Source organism: Muscardinus avellanarius, assembly GCF_963383645.1.
Source record: "Muscardinus avellanarius genome assembly, chromosome: 1".
Lineage (NCBI taxonomy): Eukaryota > Metazoa > Chordata > Mammalia > Rodentia > Gliridae > Muscardinus > Muscardinus avellanarius.
In genome coordinates, this window is record NC_137786.1 from 29,620,769 (window position 1) to 29,641,123 (window position 20,355).

Consider the following 20,355-nt stretch of genomic DNA (forward strand, 5'->3'; position numbering starts at 1 on the left):
GATATCTGTGCATAAGTCTGAAAATGTGTTACCTATTACATGAAGGCCACATCCCACCTTCCCCCTTGTCAAAAATTGGTTATGAGGCCTTTTTGCCCTTTGGGATTATACCCTTCCTCTTGCCTACCCTCTCTCCAAATCAGTTCATGAAAGCACCTCCCCTTATAAATCAATTTACCTGGAAATTTGCTCTAAATTAGAGACCACAGCCTACGTTGACCTCCAATTTTGTGATGGGTGGTAGGAATATCCAGAATAAGCATTATAAATTTTATTCCAGTGTTTTAGACTTCTGGCTTGCCTATAATCCCCAAGGTAAATAATTGTGGTGTGTGTGTGTGTGTGTGTGTGTGTGTGTGTGTGTGTTGCTTAGGATTGAACACAGGAGCTCATGTATACTAATAACACACTCTACTAATCTACAACCCTAGCAGTAAAAGGCATTTAAGAATAACTCATGGGTACACTGAAGAATAGATCTTTATATTTTTTTCTCTAGACTCTGAGTTTATACTAAGTTCTTGTACTTGGTAAAATTTACATTTTTAAAAATAGTTAAATCTAGAGGGTTGGGGAGAGCAGTTGGCAGCCATGGCTTGGCTCTCACACCAAGGTGATGATGGGCCCTGAGCTCATGGCACAGGCAGGCATGCACAGGAGAGAGAACATCATGCAGTGAAACGTGTTTGCTCTTCTGTGTTTGTACCAGGAAAGTGGAAAAAATAAAGGTCCACATTTCTTTTCCTATACTAGGAAGAAACTGATGTCTATTAATTTTCTCTTTAAGATTTTAAATAGAGATTGTCCTCAAGTCAGAAATGTTTGTTTTGTAACTAACTTAAGTCCTTAGGATGAGGCTGATATCTGTATTAGTCTAGAGTCACAGGGTTGACATAGGACTTAAAAGAAAACCGCAGGTATGGATGGAGCCCTGAAAAAAATGGAGGGATAGATTGAGGGATGCATCTAGTGCTCTCTCTCCTAGTCCTCATGGAATACTGGGCAAAGAAACCATCCTTTGCTTCAATTAATTATAGGTATATTTCTCAAACCTCTTCCATAATATTTTAAGTAGCAGCTGCCCTGGGCAGGTGAAGGAAATGTACTCATCAAGACAAATTATAAAAATTATTTTTCCCTGGTGTGTCTCTGTTTCCTGATACTTTTGAGGTAGTCTGGGAAAACATCTGGACTCTGTTTTTATCTTTAAGGGTGAAAAATATGGCATTTCACAGACCTGCCTAATCTGTCACCTTTCACAAGAGCAGATTCCTGTGGGTAAAGGATTCTCCTGGATACTTTAACTTCCAATCTTCTATCAGGGAACATCAAGGATGATAGCCCCAACTCTTCCTGTGAGGAAAATTATATGGCTGGAGGAACACAGTGGATTTTGTTTTGTTATGACCCAAAGTTGTACCTGAAGAATGTATAGTGAAACCTCAATGAAGTGGCCCCCTGGGCCAAAACATGTCACAATCAGCAGGTTGTTGCAGTCTATGGTGGAGGGTGGCTTCTTTCTGGACTTAGAGTGCTTTGAAGTTTTGAGGCAACTGCTTCTTCCTTTGCCCTTGGGTGTGGGTGACATGTGTCTGGGGGCATGAGAAGCAGCACTGGGTCTTTATGGTGGGCACAGAACATCTTCTCATAGCCTTTAGTGTCTGGCAGAAACTGGCCGACAGCCTGTCCTTGGTGCAAAGTAAATCTGAGGGAGGAGAAAAAAAAGTAACAAATAAATCCAGAGATCATCCATTGTAAGTACAATTTTTATTTATTTAAGATTTTATATGCTTACCAAGAAAGAATCCACAGCAATTTAAAACAAGAGTGGATATTTGATAAGCACTTCCTATGTATCAGTCACTGTGCAGTGCTTGTGTTAAGCCAACTCAGTCATAAATATCACTTCTGTTTAGTCATATTACGCATTACCGCCCTGCTGTGGTAGGTAGTGGAGACTATCTCCCTACTACTTGACTAGTCTTTGGTTCAGTTCTATGTTTTGCTTTGGACAATGGAATGTTAGCAACCACGATACTGTTGGGGCTCTGCAACTACAGGAGGATGAACCTACCCTGACAAGCTCAGACCATCACCAGAAAGAACCTGGCTGAGGCTGCCGTGAGACCAACAGGGATAAGAGATGCACAGAGCACCCTACACCCAATCGACAGCCTGCAGCCAAAGCCAACCGGAGCAAGTCTAGGTCAGCTGAATCTTAGCTGACAAACATAGGTTGAGCAAAAATACATGACTGTAGTTTAAAAAAAAATTTTTTTAAACCATGCTGGGGCTCTGAGTCCAGAGCCTAATATTAGGAAAATATGCTACTTCTAAGCTACATCCCCACCCCAGCTTATTTTATTTTATTTTGAAACAGGATCTCACAAAATTGCCTAGATTGGCCTCCTATAATACTGCAATCCTATAATACTGTAAATACAATGGAATTTTACTCAGCCATAAGAAAGAACAAAATCATGCATGTCATTTGCAAGAAAATGGATACAACTAGAGAACCTTATGCTAATTGAGAACAGCTAGTCTCAGAAAGTAAAGGGTTGTGTGTTTTCTCTTATATATATGACCTAGGAAGAAAATCGAGAACAAAAGGGACTTCAGATATATGAGGAGAGAGACATCAGAAGGGAAAGACAAGATGGAAGGAAGGTAATGGGGAGAAGGAAGATTGAGGAAGGAAATAGTTCAAACAATGCTGTTTCATACATGAAAGTATCACTACCAATCTCACTAGTATCTATGGAGTAATGGGATGAGAGGCAGAAGGAAATATACCAAGTGTTGTGTGCAAGTATGCTTGTATCATTTTGAACACAATGCACTAATAAAAGTACTTTTTAATAGACTTGCAGTCCTCCTGCCTCAGCCTCCTGAGTAGCTGGGATTACAAGAGTATACCATCACACCTGGCTATAACTATAGTATTTTATGTTTAAATTAATGCATCAAACTTATTTTTTATTTTATTTTTATGTGTATCATATTGAAAATGGCATACATCCACACAGTGTGTGGTGCCCTCCCCCCACCTCTTTCACTTCTTGCCCCTCCCAACAATGAGTGTCCTGGTTGACCATGCTACATTCACACGTATACGCATATTTGAATATAGTTCCTCCATTAATCAACCTCAGCTTTCTTCCTCTCCTACCCTTCCTTTCTAGCTTTGCTGAGGTTTCCCCTCCATTATCTGGAGTCCCTCTGGTATCCCTAATACTCCCTAGTTTGGGCATATTAGAGAAAACATATGTCCCTTCTCTTTCTGTGCTTGGCTGGTCCATTGGTCCATTGGAAATACCTGTTCTCCAGGTCTTTCCATCTTTTTTGTGAATGACATGATTTTGTTCTTCTTTATTGCTGAGTAGAATTCCACTGTGTGCATTTCCCATAATTTTGCAATCCATTCATCTGTTGATGGACATCAAATCATATGGTGGGTCCATTCCCAGTTTTCAAAGGAATCTCCACATTGATCTCCATAGCATCTGAACTAGTTTGCACTCCCACCAACAGTGTAAAAGAATTCCTATTTCCCCACATTCTCACCAGCATTTGTTATTTGACTTCTTTATGCTTGCCACTCTGATTGGGGTTAGATGGAATCTCAGTGAAATTTTGATTTGCTTCTCCCTAATGGCTAATGATGTTGAACAACTTTTCGTGTATCTATTGGCCATTTGTGTCTCTTCTTTTGTGAGGTGTCTATTCAATTCAGTTGCCCATTTCTTGATTGGTTTATTTGCTTTGCTAGTGTAGAGTCTTTTGAGCTCTTTGTATATTAGCCCTCTGTCAGAGTGGTGGCTGGTAAATATCTTTTCCCATTCTGTAGGCTTTCTCTTTAGGTTCTTGATGGAAATTAAAGCAGAATTAATAAGTGGGATGGCATCAAACTAAAAAGTTTCTGTAACTTTAGTTTTAAGCCCCTGAGTGAAGGAGTGTTTTACTCTAGAGCATTATTATGGCAGTAGTTGGATGTAGTATTATATATTCATCCCTCCATTTAATCTTCACAGCACTAGTAGCAGGTAAACTTTCCTTCTATTTAAAAGCAAAGAAAGTAAGGTCTAGAACAGCTAAGAGCTTGTACAAAGTTATCTAGCTGATACATGGCGTAGCCAGACCTGAATGCAACAGTTTGGACTCTAGAGATCATGCTTCTGTCAATTATACTATTCAGAGTGCAAGCAATCAACCATTCAGCCAAGTAACCGATACTTCTTGAGCATTGTTCAGAAGTGTGAAGGATACCGAGGTATCAATTGTGGTCTCTACCCTTCAGAATTTTACCATGGAGTTGGAGGCATTAGACATGCACAGATTATCTTCATAGTTCATATATAATCAGCTGCTTGAGAACTCAAATTTCTTTGTTCTTGTTCTTCTCCATTTAGCTCTGGGCAATGAGATCTCTTAATTTTCTTGGCTTTGCTCTTTTCAAAAATGGGATAGGGAGTTAGAGTAGATTTCTCAAGGACTACTCACACATACACACACATTTTATTTTATTTTATTTGTTTATTTATTTATTTATTTATTTATTTGTGGTACTGAGGATGGAACCCAGGGCCATCTATCTCCACACAACACCACCAGCCCTATTTTTGATTCTTTATTTTGAAACAGGGTCTCACTGAGTTGCAAAGGGCCTCACTAAGTAGCTGAGGCTGGGTTCGGGTCTGTGCAATCTTCCTGTCTCATCCTCCCAAATGCTAGGATTACAAGTATGCGCACCATGTCTGGCTTTACACACACATTTTTTTTTTTGTGTGTGTGGTACTGGGGTTCCTGGAAGCCCTTCTACCTCGGGGCTACACTCCCAGACCCATTTTTACATTTTTATTTGGAAACAGGGTCTCCTAAGCCAGCGCGCGCGGCTGGCTTCGAACCTGCCCGATCCTCCTGTCTCCGCCTCCCAAGCGCGGGGATTACAAGCGTGCGCCACCACGCCCGGCTACACACACATTTTATAAGTGGTACTCTAAATGTACTGGCCCACATTTTTCTCATCTGGAAGTTATTTAATAAGGTCCCAATCTGAGACACCAAAATTGTAAAGAATGAATTTCTATTATTTTAAGCCACCTAGTTTATGGTAGTTTGTTATGAGACCCCTAGAAAAGTTAATTAATGTGCCTTTTCACCCATAAAAACAATAAAACAACATTACAATTTATTAAGCATTTATATATCTGGTATATGCTGGAATTTGAATATTGTCTCAGGGTCTCTCAAGCTCTGTCTCTAGGAGAATGAATCTCTTGTACTGATGAGGGGGGAGGAGGAAATCATGCATGCAGACAGGCCCTCCTGTTTGGGGCAGCTTCATTTGTTCAACATAGGAGTCCTACTTGTCAAATTATACTAACATTTAAATAATGAAAGAGCCTCAACCAAGCCTGGCATTGTTGCCTGATCTGAGAACCATGAGATCACAAATCCTGTTTTTTAAAGATCCCCAGAGCCCTGGAAACATGCTGGGTGCTCGTTTCCTCCTCTTTGAGACTGGGAACCAGAGAGAGGAGTGGAAAATAGTGGTGGCCTGTAGTAGTGGTTTGTGTTCCAGGCCTATGTTTAGCAGTTCATTTAGACAATGACTGTGAGCCCAACATCATGGTAGAGCTTAATTATACCAGTTCTCCTTACTATTGTAAAACAATGAAGGCTTGTTGTGTTCATCAGCAAACTGGATCTCAGCCCTACAGTATACACAATGCTTATAATTAGGTGCAACATGGAGAGGAAATCTCAGTTTTGCTCTGCCTATTCAACATAAATCATACTTGAAAATTTAAAGGGACAGTTAGAATCCTGTTCTCTTTCTGTAAGCTGTGTCTAGGTTGAAGAGACAATATTTTGCCCATGAATGAAAGTTGAAAACAGTTTCAATGCTGTTGACAGATATAGTTTCTTTAAGACTCAGAACTCTTTGATGTCAGAAAATGTGTCTTATGGGTAGTATTCTCAGTTTTTAGCAGTCAACTCAGACATATTTTGTGATAAATAATGCTTGTTGAATAAATAAATGAATGAAATCCTATCCATCTGGAAGAATATCATTCAGCAGAAAATTTCTAGATTCAAATGTTCATTTATATCAACATTGGATCTAAGGACTGTCCCCTTTCTCTTTCTTGCTTTTTCTGCCAAATTTTCTATCTTTTCCTCAAATCAGAAAATAAGAACAAGACAGACAACAACAATGATAAAGCCCAGAAATGGTATGCACAAGTTTTGCTTTGTTGGTTTTTGTTTTATTTTGTTTTTGTCTAGAAACAGAGAAAGAATTTTTATAATTCCTACAATGGACATGGTAGTTCTAATTTAGATTGTAAGTTATTAAAATTCAGATGGCACCTAAGGGAAGTAAAATAGTCTGTAGGAAAGCAAGCCTTATCCAAATTCATTCCTGATCTTACATGATGGATACAGGGGTTTTGCTATTGTAATAGCTACGTGACAAACATCTTGGCATTGAGTGATTTATTCTCAAAGCATTTTAAAGGGGATGGGGTCAGGATTTGTGGTTGGCTCCTTAAATCAAAGAATTTCTTGCAACTGTTTTTTCATGTTGCTTCTATCTGAGTAAGCATGGTTCTGTCTTCCGAGAAGCTGGTAATTAACTTTTGTTATCCTGATAATTGCCCACGAGTGGAATTCATTGTTATTTACATCAGTTGCCATCCAACTGTTAGTCATCATCAATTCATTGTGAGATTTCAAGATGAAAAATACCATCTGTGCACTTAACGCCATTTTGATTGTTTGAGGCTGTATGGTTCAGCAACAGGACAGTTAAAGGCAATCTATATATAATTAAAAATAATAAACCATACCCCCCACATGCTTAATAAGACTAGGTAGATTTTTCAATTATATAAAAATCATAACATAGAAGGGAATACATAGCTTCAATATTTTAAAGCATGGTATCATAGAAAGTGATTAGATGAAATGAAAAAAGGGCTCAAATTTGTCCCTTGGTCTATAACATAGTTCTTGGCATCTAAACCATTAGGTGATCTTGTTTATATATAGATTCTGATTGAATAGGTTTGGGATGAGGTCTGAGAACCAACATTTCTAGAAAACTCCCAGGAGATATCAAGTTGGCTGGTCCAGAGACCATACTTAGATTAGCAAGAATTTGGAAGGGTAAACATTAAATACTACTTCCAAAATTGAACCCTACCTAGATGGTTTCTTTTGGTGTTTCAAGCAGGAACAAGGAAAGCCTCCCTCAAATGTAAAAGGTGGTCAGGAAGAAGCTGCGTATTATCATCTTATCTAATGCATCTTCATCTTCAATATATTCAATTGACAAAGATCTATCTCTTGACCTCCACGCCTGGGTAGCAAAACAATCACAGAACACACCTACCTAGATGACTCACAGGCCTCCTGAACAAACACATCCTATGCAGAATGCATTACCTTTCCCCATTCTCCAACCCATCCCTGGTTTTTCTCTCTGGGAGCACAGTACCTTAATCTTCTCAGTTGTCCAAGTCAGAAATATGTGCATCAATCAATCAGCCTTTCTTTTCTCTGGTACAAAGTTCTGTCAAGTTTCCTATTTTAGCTCCTGAATCTACTTAACTTCTCTATCTGCACTTTGACTGCTCTGGTTCATGCCATGTACATCTTTTGCATGGGGTACAGTTGCAGACTACTGAATAGTCACTACTCTTCTTGCTCTATCCTCCACATTGCAGGCAGAATTACTGTCTTATCTTCACTCCAGTGATTGGGATGCTTCAAGGGCATCTCTTTTCTGCTCTAGGGAAAAGGCCTAAACTGATAAGCATGCTTTCTAGACTATTTCCTTTCCTTTCCTTTTCTTTTCTTTTTTTTACTGGTGCATTATAGTCACACATCTTAATGGTATACAAGATGGTAGAGGCATACATGCACACATCACTTCCCCAGTTCCCACCCCATTCCCTCCCTCCTTTCTCCTTCTCAGGTTTGACTTGTGACTGACTTTGATATGTTTGTGAATGTATATCATGTACATTGGAGCATTTCCTTCTCCCCACTCCCATCTTCCTCAGGTAAGTTGGCTTGTTTGCTCATCTATGGTTTCTTCTTTCTCGTCTAGAGTTCTCCTATGACCCTTTTTTCTAACTCCTGCCTACCTATCCAACCCGATCACTTCCTGACTTCCCTTAGGCTTTGTATTCGAGTTAGATTTATGTGCCACGCTATTGTCTTATCTACTTCCTGGCTGTTCTAGAAGCCAAAAGCTCCTCCTTGAACCTTTTCCGTGATCTTTCTACTTGCCCTTTACTTCCTCTGGAGCCTGCTCTCTCAGCCTAGGTTGGATGTTCTTCTCAAAGACTCTCATAACCCCCTTCCCTTTCTTTTCACAGTGCCTGACACTGGTTTGTAGTTTTATTACTTGTTTGACATTTCTTCTAGTATGCAGTATTATTTGTTGAATAAATGCATGATTTGGAAATAAACAAACCCTAAAAAATATTTTCAAGATTAACTCTAAAGGCAATCTCTGTTGGATGCCTTAGAACTTGGAAGGAGGTTAGCACACATTTCACAATTTCTAGTCTTTAGGAACCTTTGGAAAAAGATTATCACTGTGTGCCACCAACATGCTGCTTTTTCAGTAGCAGCATGACCATTCGTTGGAGTTTCACAGTTGGTTCCTTAATTAGGGACAGAGTAAATTTATCCCAACAATTTGAGCTCCAATTACTGGACTACATCTACATGGGGCACACTCTACTTTGGAATTAATGTCAGTAAACTATCACATACATGTTCTCTCCTTGTCCGAGAACTTTCCAAGTTTTTTTTTTATGGTACTGGGGATTGAACCCGGGGCATTCTACCTCTGAGCTACACCCCCAGCCCCATGGTTTTTATTCTTTATTTTGAAACTGGGTCTCACTAAATTGCAGAGGGCCTCACCAAGTAGCTGAGGCAGGCTGCAAATCTGCAATCCTCCTACCTCAGCCTCCCAAGTACTAGTATTACAAGCAAGCACCACCACGCCTGGCTTCCAGATTTTTTTAAAAAAATACTTTTATTGGTATATTATAATTTCACATCATAATGTAATTCAAAATAATAGTAACATTGCATACAACACTTGGCTTGATCCCCAAACCCTCCCTTCCCCAAACAGAACATTGAGATTGGCATTGGTGGTTCTCACATAGATACAGAATGTCAATGGAAGTGTTTCCTTCATTAAATCTTCTTCCCTCCCTTCACCTTCTTTTATATCACCTCCCTCGATCCACTGAAGTTTCTCCTCCATCATCAAAGTTCCTCTGGCATCTCAATTAATTCCTAACTTTTTCATATGAGAGGAAACATATGACCCTTCATTTTTTTTTTTTTTGGGTAATCATACATCTCGGTGAAGTTCAGAGTGTTAGAGGCATATATGACACAGAACTCAGTGAGCCCTCCCCCAGAGCCTCCCTACGCTCCTCTCCCAGTGATTGGCAATGATAAGCTTTTGTATTTACATCATGTCCACTGAGGTGTTTCCTTCTTTGAGTCTTTCTCCTAACTTCTGTCTTTCTCAGTTAAATCTCCTCGTCACTGCACTAGTGTTTTTCCTTCTTTATTTGGAGTCCTTTATGCGTCTCAATTTATCCCTAGTTTCCACATATGAGGGAAGATATCTGACCTTTCATTTTCTGTGACTGACTAATTTCACTTACATAAAATTTTCCCATTCTATCCATTTCCTCGAAAATATACAAATAACTCAAGAAACTCACTGCCAATTCACCCATAAAATAATCCAATAAAAATGGGCAAGTGAACTAAACAGACATTTAACAAAAGAAAAAGTACAAATGGCCATAAATATATGAAGGATGTTCAACAGCATTAGTAGTCTGAGAGATGCAAATCAAAATTTCCCTCAGATTTCACCTAACCCCAATTAGAATGGCAACGACTAAAAATACAAACAATAATAAATGCTAACAAGGACGTGGAGAAGTAGAAACTCTGATACATTGTTGGTTGGATTGCAAATTAGTGCATCCTGTGGAGGGTCCTTAGGAGAATGGAAATGAACCCACCATATGACCTAGCTATATTACTCCTGAGTATCTACCCAAATAATTGAAACCAGACTACCACAGTAATGTATGCATATTTATGTTTATAGCTGCTATATGGAACCAGCCAAGATGTCCATCAATAGATGAATGGAATACACAATTACGGGATATATACGCAATGGAATTCTTCTCAGCCATAAAGATGATCCTTCACTTTCTGAGACTGAATCTAAAGATGTCAATGGAATAGACATCTGAATTCATGGTTGAACTCACTAATTTATGAATAAGAAAACTGTAACCTGTTAAGATGAAGTGACTTGACAAAGGGAGGTAACTGAGCTGTTTCATGATGAAACATTTGTCTATTTACATTCACTTTATACATATTATTTATGATCTTCAGAACAACTCTGTAAGGCTTGTATTACTATTCTTTAAGTTACCTAAACGTTAACTGAGGCTCAGAGAGTTAAACAACTTGACAAGGTCACACTGAAATTGTTTGCTCTATACTGGGTGTGGTGGAACACACTTGTAATCTCAGTACTTCAGAGGCTGAGAGAGGAGGATCGCACAGGTTCAAAGCCAGCTTCAGCTACTTAGTGAAGTTCTCAGCAAGTTAGTGAGACCCTGTTTCCAAATAAAATATAAAATATATAAAATAGGTTTGGGGTTGTAGCCTGAAAGTAGAAAGCCCCTGGGTTCCATCCCCACTACCACATACATACACATACACATACACATACACATACACACATGCACACACACATGCACACACACACACACACGCACACACACATACACACGCACACACACACACACACACACAAAGTGGTTGCTCTGGGATGCAAACCTATACAAACCTACATATTATTTTATAAAGATGGATTCTGAGCTGGGCATGGTGGTGCATGCTTGTAATCCCAGCATTTAGAATGCTGAAACAGGAGGATTGCCGTTCATGAACTGTCTCAGTTACTTAGTGAGGCCCTTTGCAACTCAGTGAGACCCGGTTTCAAAATAAAGAATAAAAAATGGGGCTGGGAGTATAGCTTGGAGGTAGAATGTCTCTGGATTTCACCCCCAGTACTTCAAAATAAATAAATAAATAAATAAACATTCTTTTTATGTTGGAGGAAGTTTAGCATGTGAAGGATGAAAAAAAGAGACCCATCTTGGTATTCTGGTTTTGATATCCTCCTACAGTGTATCATAAACATTGCACTTGGTTGTCTTTGAGCACACTTAGGGTGACTCAGGTGATCATAAATCACAAATTGGGATAACTTTTTGTGGTGCTGGGGGTTGAATGCAGGCTCTTGGACATGCTAGGCAGGTGCTCTACCACTGAGTGACACTCCCAGCCCTACTTGGAATACTTCTGAAAAGGAAAGCTTGACACAGCCAACAATGCCAATTTTCCATTGCTCATCTCTTCCTTTTTGGATTTCTTTTGTCTATTTTCATGTTTCCCACCTACTTACCCAATTCTAGCTTTCTTCTTTAGTCTCCCAAGTCCAGATACCCTGGATCTTATGGAGGATAGACTGTAGAATACAGGAATTTCTTCATTTTTTCTGTAAAATGCCTACAAAGTCACTTCCTTTGGGGTAGCCCTTGGCCATCAGCTGAAGAGCACATCTCACTGTGAAAGTCTAGCTTTCTGATTCAGAAGGAGACAACTCTTAGGTTTAACCCACACTCTGCAACTCCCTTGCAGACTAGGCTGAAGCTAGGACTTCAGGTACCTGAAAGGACATCTTGCTTGTGCCTCTTCCCTCTTCTGTTTTGTTTTCCCCACTCCCTAAATGGTTTTCCTTGAGAGCACTTTCTTAATGAATCCGTATTCACATATCTGAGCCTTAGAGCTTGCTACTGAGGAAACCTATCTAAGCCAGTGGAGCTAGATTTATAGAGAAGACAATTCCATCCTAGACCGGGTTCCGGGGAAGGCTGGAGTATCTCTCAGATACTTTTGGAAAAAAATCAGAAGTAATTATCATCTGTGTGGGATAATATCAGTGTAAACATGCTCTTAGATAGGAAAATAGGTGAAATAATCCCTTATGGAATTAGAGTCAATCCTCACCAAATCAGACAGCTTGTTTCCAGAGTTGCTGGCGGGACTCTCCAACACTGAGTTTCTCTCTTCAGCAAAGGTGTCATAAAACTATCCACAAGCCGAGTCATGCAGAATTACTGACCTATTCAAAGCTCTTTCCCCTTGAACAGACTCATTCACTCACCAGCACTCTTCTTGCAGGTTTGCTGGTTGCACTTTTGGAATTCTGGAGGTCTGGGTTCATGATCACACAGGCAATGCCCTTGGTCTTCAACTGTAGTGTTTTCTGAGGGGACACAATCGACAGCCCTCTTCTGAAAGCCACCTCCACAGGACACAGTGCACTGAAAAAGAGGGCCACACAGAAAGTTGGAATTCTACCCCAGGAACACCACAGAAGCCAGCAGAACACCTCTAGTTCCACCATACTCAAGTAACCTTTTGGAAGGAGGCACAGAATCAAAGGAATTAATAATTTGGAGATGTAAATTAGTAAAGAATCCTATATTAAAGGTTGTCGGATGGAATTTGGTTTAGTGTACCATTGGGTTCTCTGAAGACTGTGTCCCTCTTTCCCACACTTGACAATGACCCATTATTACTATCACATTAATATAACACCAGCACCTAGGTTCCCATGTTAATACCATGGGGCACTGCCGACCCAGCCAGACATGACTGGTTCATGGAAGTTTCCTTAACCAAGCTGGACTAATTGGTCACTAACTTGAGAATTTGAAATTGAGACTCAGAAAGAGAAGCCATCTGAGGGTTAATTGTGCAAACTTGGGTACAAATTGTGGCTACATTCTCTGCCAGAAAATCAGATGACAGAAAATATGATTGGTATGGGCACTATACTTTGAGATAAATGGAAATGAGAGATGATGTATTTACAGGCTTCATACCCTTGGTTCTAGCTAACCTCCCAATCCAAACTCATATTTGCATCATGAATGTACAGTGAAACATAAGGAGAAAGAATGAATTTCAAGGAAAATAGAAGGAAATTTAATTATCTGTGACCTGGTGCTCTCTAGTATCTATGAACTAGCTTTGATTTGGGACTGAGATCAAACGTGAATAAAAAGGAATTACCTTTCTTTAGGGCATAAAGATAAGTGGGAGAGGAAGACCACAGTGGAAATGATAGAGAATTTGGAATGGAAGTAGGAACATTTTCCCCTTCAGATATTATTGGAGATCCAGCTTACTAGACAAGAGAATTCTCAGATGAGGATACCACCAATTCATTCAAATTACTGATACAAAAACCCTGCTTCTCAGAGATTCCCCCAGACAAATAATAGAATGGGAAATGTGGTATTTTTCTTAATATTCATTGTTCTATTTTATTTTACTCTATGTGAAACCTACAGCATGATGATCTGCTTGTTGCCTCATGTTTGCATTATAAAATCAGTATTTTCTATGATTAAATCTAAAGGTAATTTTATTCATTGAATAACACCAATTTCTCCAAGGATGTGAGCAAGAAAAAGAATAGGAAAAAAACCACCTGACTGATACTGAATCAATAAAAGTCTGCAACAAAAGAACAGAAAGAAGAATAGTGGAAAATAACCAAGCCAGAATATAAAAAAAAAATCTTGGGCTAGGATTCAGGAGACCTGGAATTTCTTGCTCATTACATAAAATCTTAGGCCACTCTACCCCTCTCTTATTCCTCTGTAACATATGATTGTCACATAAAGACCAAATGATTTATTTTCCTGATTTCTGCTTCTAGGGGTCCTGGTAGGATAAAGTTGGGCTGGTTTTGGGTGCTAAAGTCATTTAAGTCCTCTCGGACAGGGCAAATTGGGCTGAAGAGCTAATTCTGAGTCAAGCACACACAAAAAAGCAGAAGCAATCACTGCACATACATTTATTAGTTCACTAAAATAACTTGTGACTAAGATGTATGGATTTGTTGTATTTAACTGGAGGATTAAGCAGGAAGCATAGTTGATTTGAGTTTTGTTGGTTGTGGAAATACTATGAGTTTTGGGTTTTAGAGGGAAAGGATATGTCTCTTAGGGCTCAGATCTACTCCTTTGGATTAAATAAAAGCAGGAATCCCTATGCAGAAGTGAGTACTCCATAGAGGGATGGGCTGCATCTGAGTGTCTTACAGCAAAGGCTACCGACTCACTGAATCTCTCATACTCTAAACTGAACTCTATCTGAGGCTTGTTCAGTACTAGATTCTCTGTCCAGAAAACAGATTTTGCAAGACCAGATGCTGTTATTACTATTGCTCTACCAACATAGATCAAATGGAGAACTGTGAATAAGAGAAATCACATAATGTTTTATAATTAATGCAAACATGTACATTGAATAATTTTCTTGCATTCATTATTAAAATATGGCAGTCTATATCTTATGCACACAGAAAATATTCTTGAGTTTAGTTCTCATAACAATTATGCAAAATAAGATTTATTTTCTTGTTATACCTGATGGGTCCAGCCCGTCAGTGGTGGGGCAGGGAAGGAAAATGAGTGCCGACGGCCAGAACAGAAACACACCAGCCAGAAGTCGAGTCAAGCAGGATCTTGTTTATTTCTCTCAGGCAACCAAATTTAAAGCAAAAAAAAAAAAAATGCAAGGGGGACTTCCAACAGGAAACTATTCTAACCTATCAAGCTAAAGGTCACCCTTGCATGTGCAAAGCACATAACTTGCAGCTAATCATTATCTAATGCACGAGGGGTTCATGAGCATGGAAGCATTATTTGAGCCAATAAGGCTCAACATTACCAAATTGGGCCAACAGGGGCAAGGAGAGTAGTTACGCCCTCCATATCCGCTCAGCGCTACGTGTTGCAGATTCATTCATCGGAAGTTCAGGAGGTTCTGCAGACCTGCGCTCAACGCTACATGCAGCTGATTCATTGGAAGTTCTGTCAGGCTGTTGTGCAGACGCCAACACGCTTGGCCCTACATGTAGCTAATTTATCGGAAGTTCTGTCAGGCAGTTTGAACAGACCCCAACAATACTGATATAGAAACAAATCCCCCTCTTACGCCCAGGCTTTTAATTATAGTATTTGTAGCTTATTGCAAGGAGACTCAGAACCTTCCCATCTAAAATGCTCTTCTTGTGATAATTCTTTGATAATTTTATTTTTTTTAATTTTCCATTTCTGAAATCTTATTTTTATGTTAAATCTGCTTTCCTGATAATTTAATTTTCTTATTTTTACCTCAATTAATTTTGATTTTATTTTTTGAGAAATATCCTAACATTATTTTTCTAATCTTCTTATTTAATTTTTTGTTTATGTTATCTAAAAAAAAAGTTAATTAAGGCCTCTTGTATTTGACTCTTCTTTTTTCATAGCTTCTTGTTCTCACATTAGGTATATAATCATGGATGTGGTTTGTATCTCTGAAAAGATTACTTATAGTTTCCTTTTTAAAAGAAATCCATCTATCTCTTGCATGCTATTTCTTCAGAGTCTCTTTTGTTCAGTTTGTCATTTTGCACTGGGTAGAATGAGAAGTTTCATCAAATATCTGGCAACCCTAGGCCCTCTTTTTTTAGTTCACAGTGAGGCACTTGAGATCTTATTGGAGGCTCCTTGGGCAGATGTTATGGACTGGTGGCTGTGTTCAGGGGGATCCAGAAGGGATCTGTTGGTAAGGTATTTCTCTGGAGGATAAACAAGTTCTAGGCTTTTATGGGGTGCAATGGAGGAAGGAAGACAGCACACTCTTTACTTGATGTATTTTATCTTAATTTTCCAAGAGGTGAGCCCTTGTTCCACTAACTGTGCCTAATTCTAGGATCTCTTTAATTTACCTCTACAGAGAGAAGGCCTTCAGGGTATGATTGGCACATTAGAGAGAATATACAGATCTCACTGCTTCTCTTACAAATGCTCAACCATCCTCCACTCTCACCCGCTCTGAGGTATCTTGGATTTCTACCTGCTTCTTGGCATCCCAGTGACAGGCAGTTTTAGCTTCCTCTAGCACTCTAGGCCCATTGCAATCTCAGCCATCAGTTTCCAGATTCCAAAGCTTTGCTGACCTCTCTTTCTTCTCTTATCTCATTTCCCCATCTTTTTGTGGGTTTATACCATTTGGGGTGTTTTATCTCTTTTGCCTGGTTAGTGGAGTTTTAGGAACAAAGACAAATGGTATATTCAATCTATATCTTGTTTTTACTTATTAGTAATAGATCATGGAGGTCAGGATTTATTCCAAAGGCTGGCTTGGCAGGTGTTAGCCATTCCTCATTCTGCCCTTCTGTGATTCACACACTCATTAATTCCTGACACACATGCTGCCCCAAAGAAACTTCAGTTCGTGTCCACCTCCCCTATTGGAGACCGTCACCTCTACTTCCCTCAGGCAATTTTCTGAGACCCCAAACTGTTTATTTGTAGTTTTTAATATTCCATTAGATTTTGTGCCTCCAAAAGGTTTGAACTTAAGCATTTTTGTGATTTTGCAATGTTTCATATTTTCTCCTTGATTGCTCATATTTGATGTGATTTGTCAAGTTTATGTTGTATAGGGCTCCAAGGTATTTATGAAAAGCCTACTCCTGAAATACATCCTGGCAGCTGGAGCCAAGGCCTTCTGGGAATGAGCATGGCTCTGCTCAGGCCTAGATGAGTGGAGAAGCCCTGTTCACTTGGATCTGTGAGCTGCATTATTTCAAAAACTAATTTTTTAAAAAAGCTTATGGCTAAACTATGACATTCAAGCCTTGTTGGTGGCAATGTATGTTAATTAAATGACTTTAATTGGATGACCCTAGATAGATACTCTAACAAAAGGACAATGGCTAAGTAAGTCACAATTAACTTGATGAAGTATTATGGGAACAAAGAGTTAATATTGGGCCTGGTTCAGCCTACTTGAAGGAAAAATGACTTTGAAGCATGGTTTCCCTGGAAATTACAGAATCAAGGTATATGCAGAAAGCTATGACTACCTTGTCTACTTGGAAATTTTTGACTTTGTGTAGGACGGACCTATACTGGAAGCCTGTGAGTTGGCATGTGGCCTTGGGTATGTGTGACCAACACAGCTTACACTATTGGAAATAAACTAAGGCTTCTCTGCATCAAGGTGATCTTTGCATACTTTGGCTCCAATTCCTTACCAAGCACACATATGCTATACCAGTCAGAAGTGAACTGGTGTCCTTGAATAAGAGGCTTATGGGTAGATGAGGCTGTTAAAAATGGCCAATAAATATATGAAAAAAATTTTAACATCATTAACAATCAGGTACATGAAAATCAAAGCTATATTGACATTCTATCTCACTCCAGTTAGAATGGCAATCATCAAGAATACAAACAATAAATGCTGTTGAGAACGTGGAGAAATAGGAACTCTTATACACTGTTGGTAGGGTTGCAAATTAGTTACAGCTATTATGGAAATCACTGTGGAGGTTCTCAGAAGACTGGGGATGGAATCACCATAGGACCCAGCTATACCATTCCTGCATTTCTTTCCAAAGGAATTTAAGTCAGAATGTCATAGTAATACATGCATATTTATGTTAATAGCACAATTCAGAATGGTCAATTATGGAAGTAGAATGGATGTCCATCAACAGATGAATTACAAAAGTATGGTATATATGCACACAATGGAATTTTACTTGGCCTTAAAAAAACAAAATTATGTCCTTTTCAGAAAAATGAATGAAAGTGAAAAAACTCATGCCAAATGACTGTTGTGCCTCATGTGTTTGGCTGCCACTATCAGAGAGTGAAGGCTCAAATGTTTCCTTTCACATGTGGAGGCTAGAGAGAAATTAGAAAACAAAAGTGACTTCAGATAAATGAGGAGAGATACCAGTAGAACAGTAGTAACTCAGAGAGTGTTATACCAGTAGAATATTTGGGGGATTTGGGAAGGGAGATGGGAATTAGAAAAAGGAAACTTGATAAAGAAAATAGGGCTATATGCATTTACAGTTATTAATACCAATAATATGTATGGGAAGGAGGAGGGTGCAGGGTCTGATCTGAAGAAGAATGCATCAAGTGCTGTGTGTAATGTATGTTTCCATCATTCTGAGTAACATTATAACATATAATTGCAATGCACCAATAAAAGCATATTAAAAATAAAATATTATATAAAATAAAAATAGATAGTCTGTTGTGTCTACTATAAACTAGTTTGTACACTTCTATGAAGCTAAGTAAACACACTGTGAGCTCCAAACATGTTGTGCTTCATGTGTTTGGGTGCCAGTGAATTGCCAATTTGACCTAGGGTTTGAGCTCATCATGGCTATGCAAGGTTAGATATACAGCTGTGAACAATGAGATTACTAAGAGTATAGGAAACAAAAATATCTGAGGGCATTGTGTGTTGGGCAAAATACAACAATGGCCTCAAGATATACTCACAGGAATGGGTTATTTTATAAAAACACTAATGATTGAGTTGTTACAGTATCAGATTCTCTTGCTCCTTCTGTCTTCCAGTTTCTGGCCCCATGATCTGTCCCAGTGAAAGTGGAAACCAGCTGAATAGAAGCACAATCCAGTGGCTTCTGATCTCTTTATTCTTGGGTTTCTTGTTCCAAATGAGATCTGAGATCTATTCAGTACTCACGTTTGGACAGTTCAAAAGTACATGAATACAGGCCCACTAAAGGAAGACTTTACTCGAAGGGAGACAAGAGCCTGTAGATAAGTCTTGTCTCTTCTTTCCTCTGGATTAACTGCCATAAGAGGCAGTAGATTACATAGCTTTTAGAAGAAATTTCCATGACTGCCAACAACCATTGCCCTTATACTAAGTGATGGTTAGTTAGGTAAAATGATAAAGTAATGTACTATTTAGTATTTGATTCTGTTTTTTCTCTGCCTCCTTCTTATTTTCTATCATTACCACTTTCCAGGCATTATGTTTTCTAATATAGTGTTAGATTTTGCCACAAGAGCCCAGTTAAGATGAGTCAGAATGATAGCAAAATTTTCAGTATCACAGTGTTTATGCAATAAAGAAGCTTTGGGAGAATAATACATTTTTCTACCATTTACAGTTTAATTATGTTGTTTACCTCTCCATAAGATAGACTGGCCATCTGGCAAATGGCTGTATGGACAGACAAGAGGCCTAAAACTTACTAAGTCAGACTAAATCTGAAGCTCAGAACACAGTTAATTATTCTTGACTTTGGAATCATTTTGGCATTTGATCTTTTTTTTTGAAAGTATTTGATCTCTTCTCTTCTGAACTCAAGATAATAAACATTGACCCATGACAACTGTGAATCAACTGTTAGAAGACTTAGAAATGTTATATGGCAGAAGATTACCAAAGCACAAGTATATAGAAACATTCTATATGTACATCAACAATTATAGTGAACCCTTATAATATACATTACTTTTAAACCAAATGTGTTTTTTTAAATCTAAAGTAAAAAACAAAACAAAACAAAAAAACAAAACAAAACAAAACAAAAAAAACCTCTTACCATGTCCCAGTCTCCAGTAGCCCAGTGACAGCAAAGGTGTCCATTGCAGGGCACAGTGGATGGGGGCCTCTTGGTCCAGTCACAAAAGTTTCCTGGACAAGACACTCCTCTCTTCTGAACTCCACCTCCACAGGACCTGGAACACTGGTACACAATATGTGCACAATTAGGTAAAATCTGGTGGTGACGTGTTCATCGACAAGGTCAGAACTCTTTACTATCATTTTTATTTTCTGTTGTTAGGAAAACTGGAATCTCTATTGGAGCATAGAGCATCCAATATAGATACTCATTGCAGGTCTCTTACAATAACCATGGAGATTGTTTAAAACAATAACAATGAAACAATAGTTAAAGAAAAAGGGAGGTCATTGAAGACAAGAGGAGAAAAAAAATCAGAAGATGCCAAATAGTCCAGTGTCAAAAGGAAATCCCTTTCCTATCAAAAGGAAAGGATTTTGGTTAAAACTTAAATGAGTAGTTTTCCCATAATGGATCTTATGTCATCTGCATTTTTCCTTCTGGCATACATATCTAGAAACAAAAATGTAAAACTCAGATGTTTTTATTATGCTTAGCTTTGATAGGCCCAAAGGAGAACATACATTCTTGATGTAATTTTTTTCTCTCCCATTAGAATGTGATTCAGTCTTCCTTTTCCACTATATGTTTTTAGAATTAAATGTGTCCATATGAAGAATAATAAAACTGATGAATTAGTTCAGGAATCTGATCCATGGGCCATAAATGCTCAC

The 20,355-nt window shown here is 38.7% G+C and overlaps 1 protein-coding gene across 1 annotated transcript in view; it reads right to left on the reverse strand.

The window, feature by feature from the left end:
• Positions 1–1,526: 1,526 nt before the first annotated feature.
• The window catches only part of ADAMTS12 (ADAM metallopeptidase with thrombospondin type 1 motif 12), a gene marked incomplete at both ends in the record, with an annotated part of 344,716 nt that continues 325,887 nt past the window's right edge, over positions 1,527–20,355 (reverse strand). Inside the window, 3 exons of the mRNA XM_080703192.1 lie at positions 1,527–1,705; positions 12,311–12,470; positions 19,601–19,744. Coding sequence (XP_080559318.1) covers positions 1,527–1,705; positions 12,311–12,470; positions 19,601–19,744 — 483 coding nt within the window. The remainder of the gene's footprint in view (positions 1,706–12,310; positions 12,471–19,600; positions 19,745–20,355) is intronic.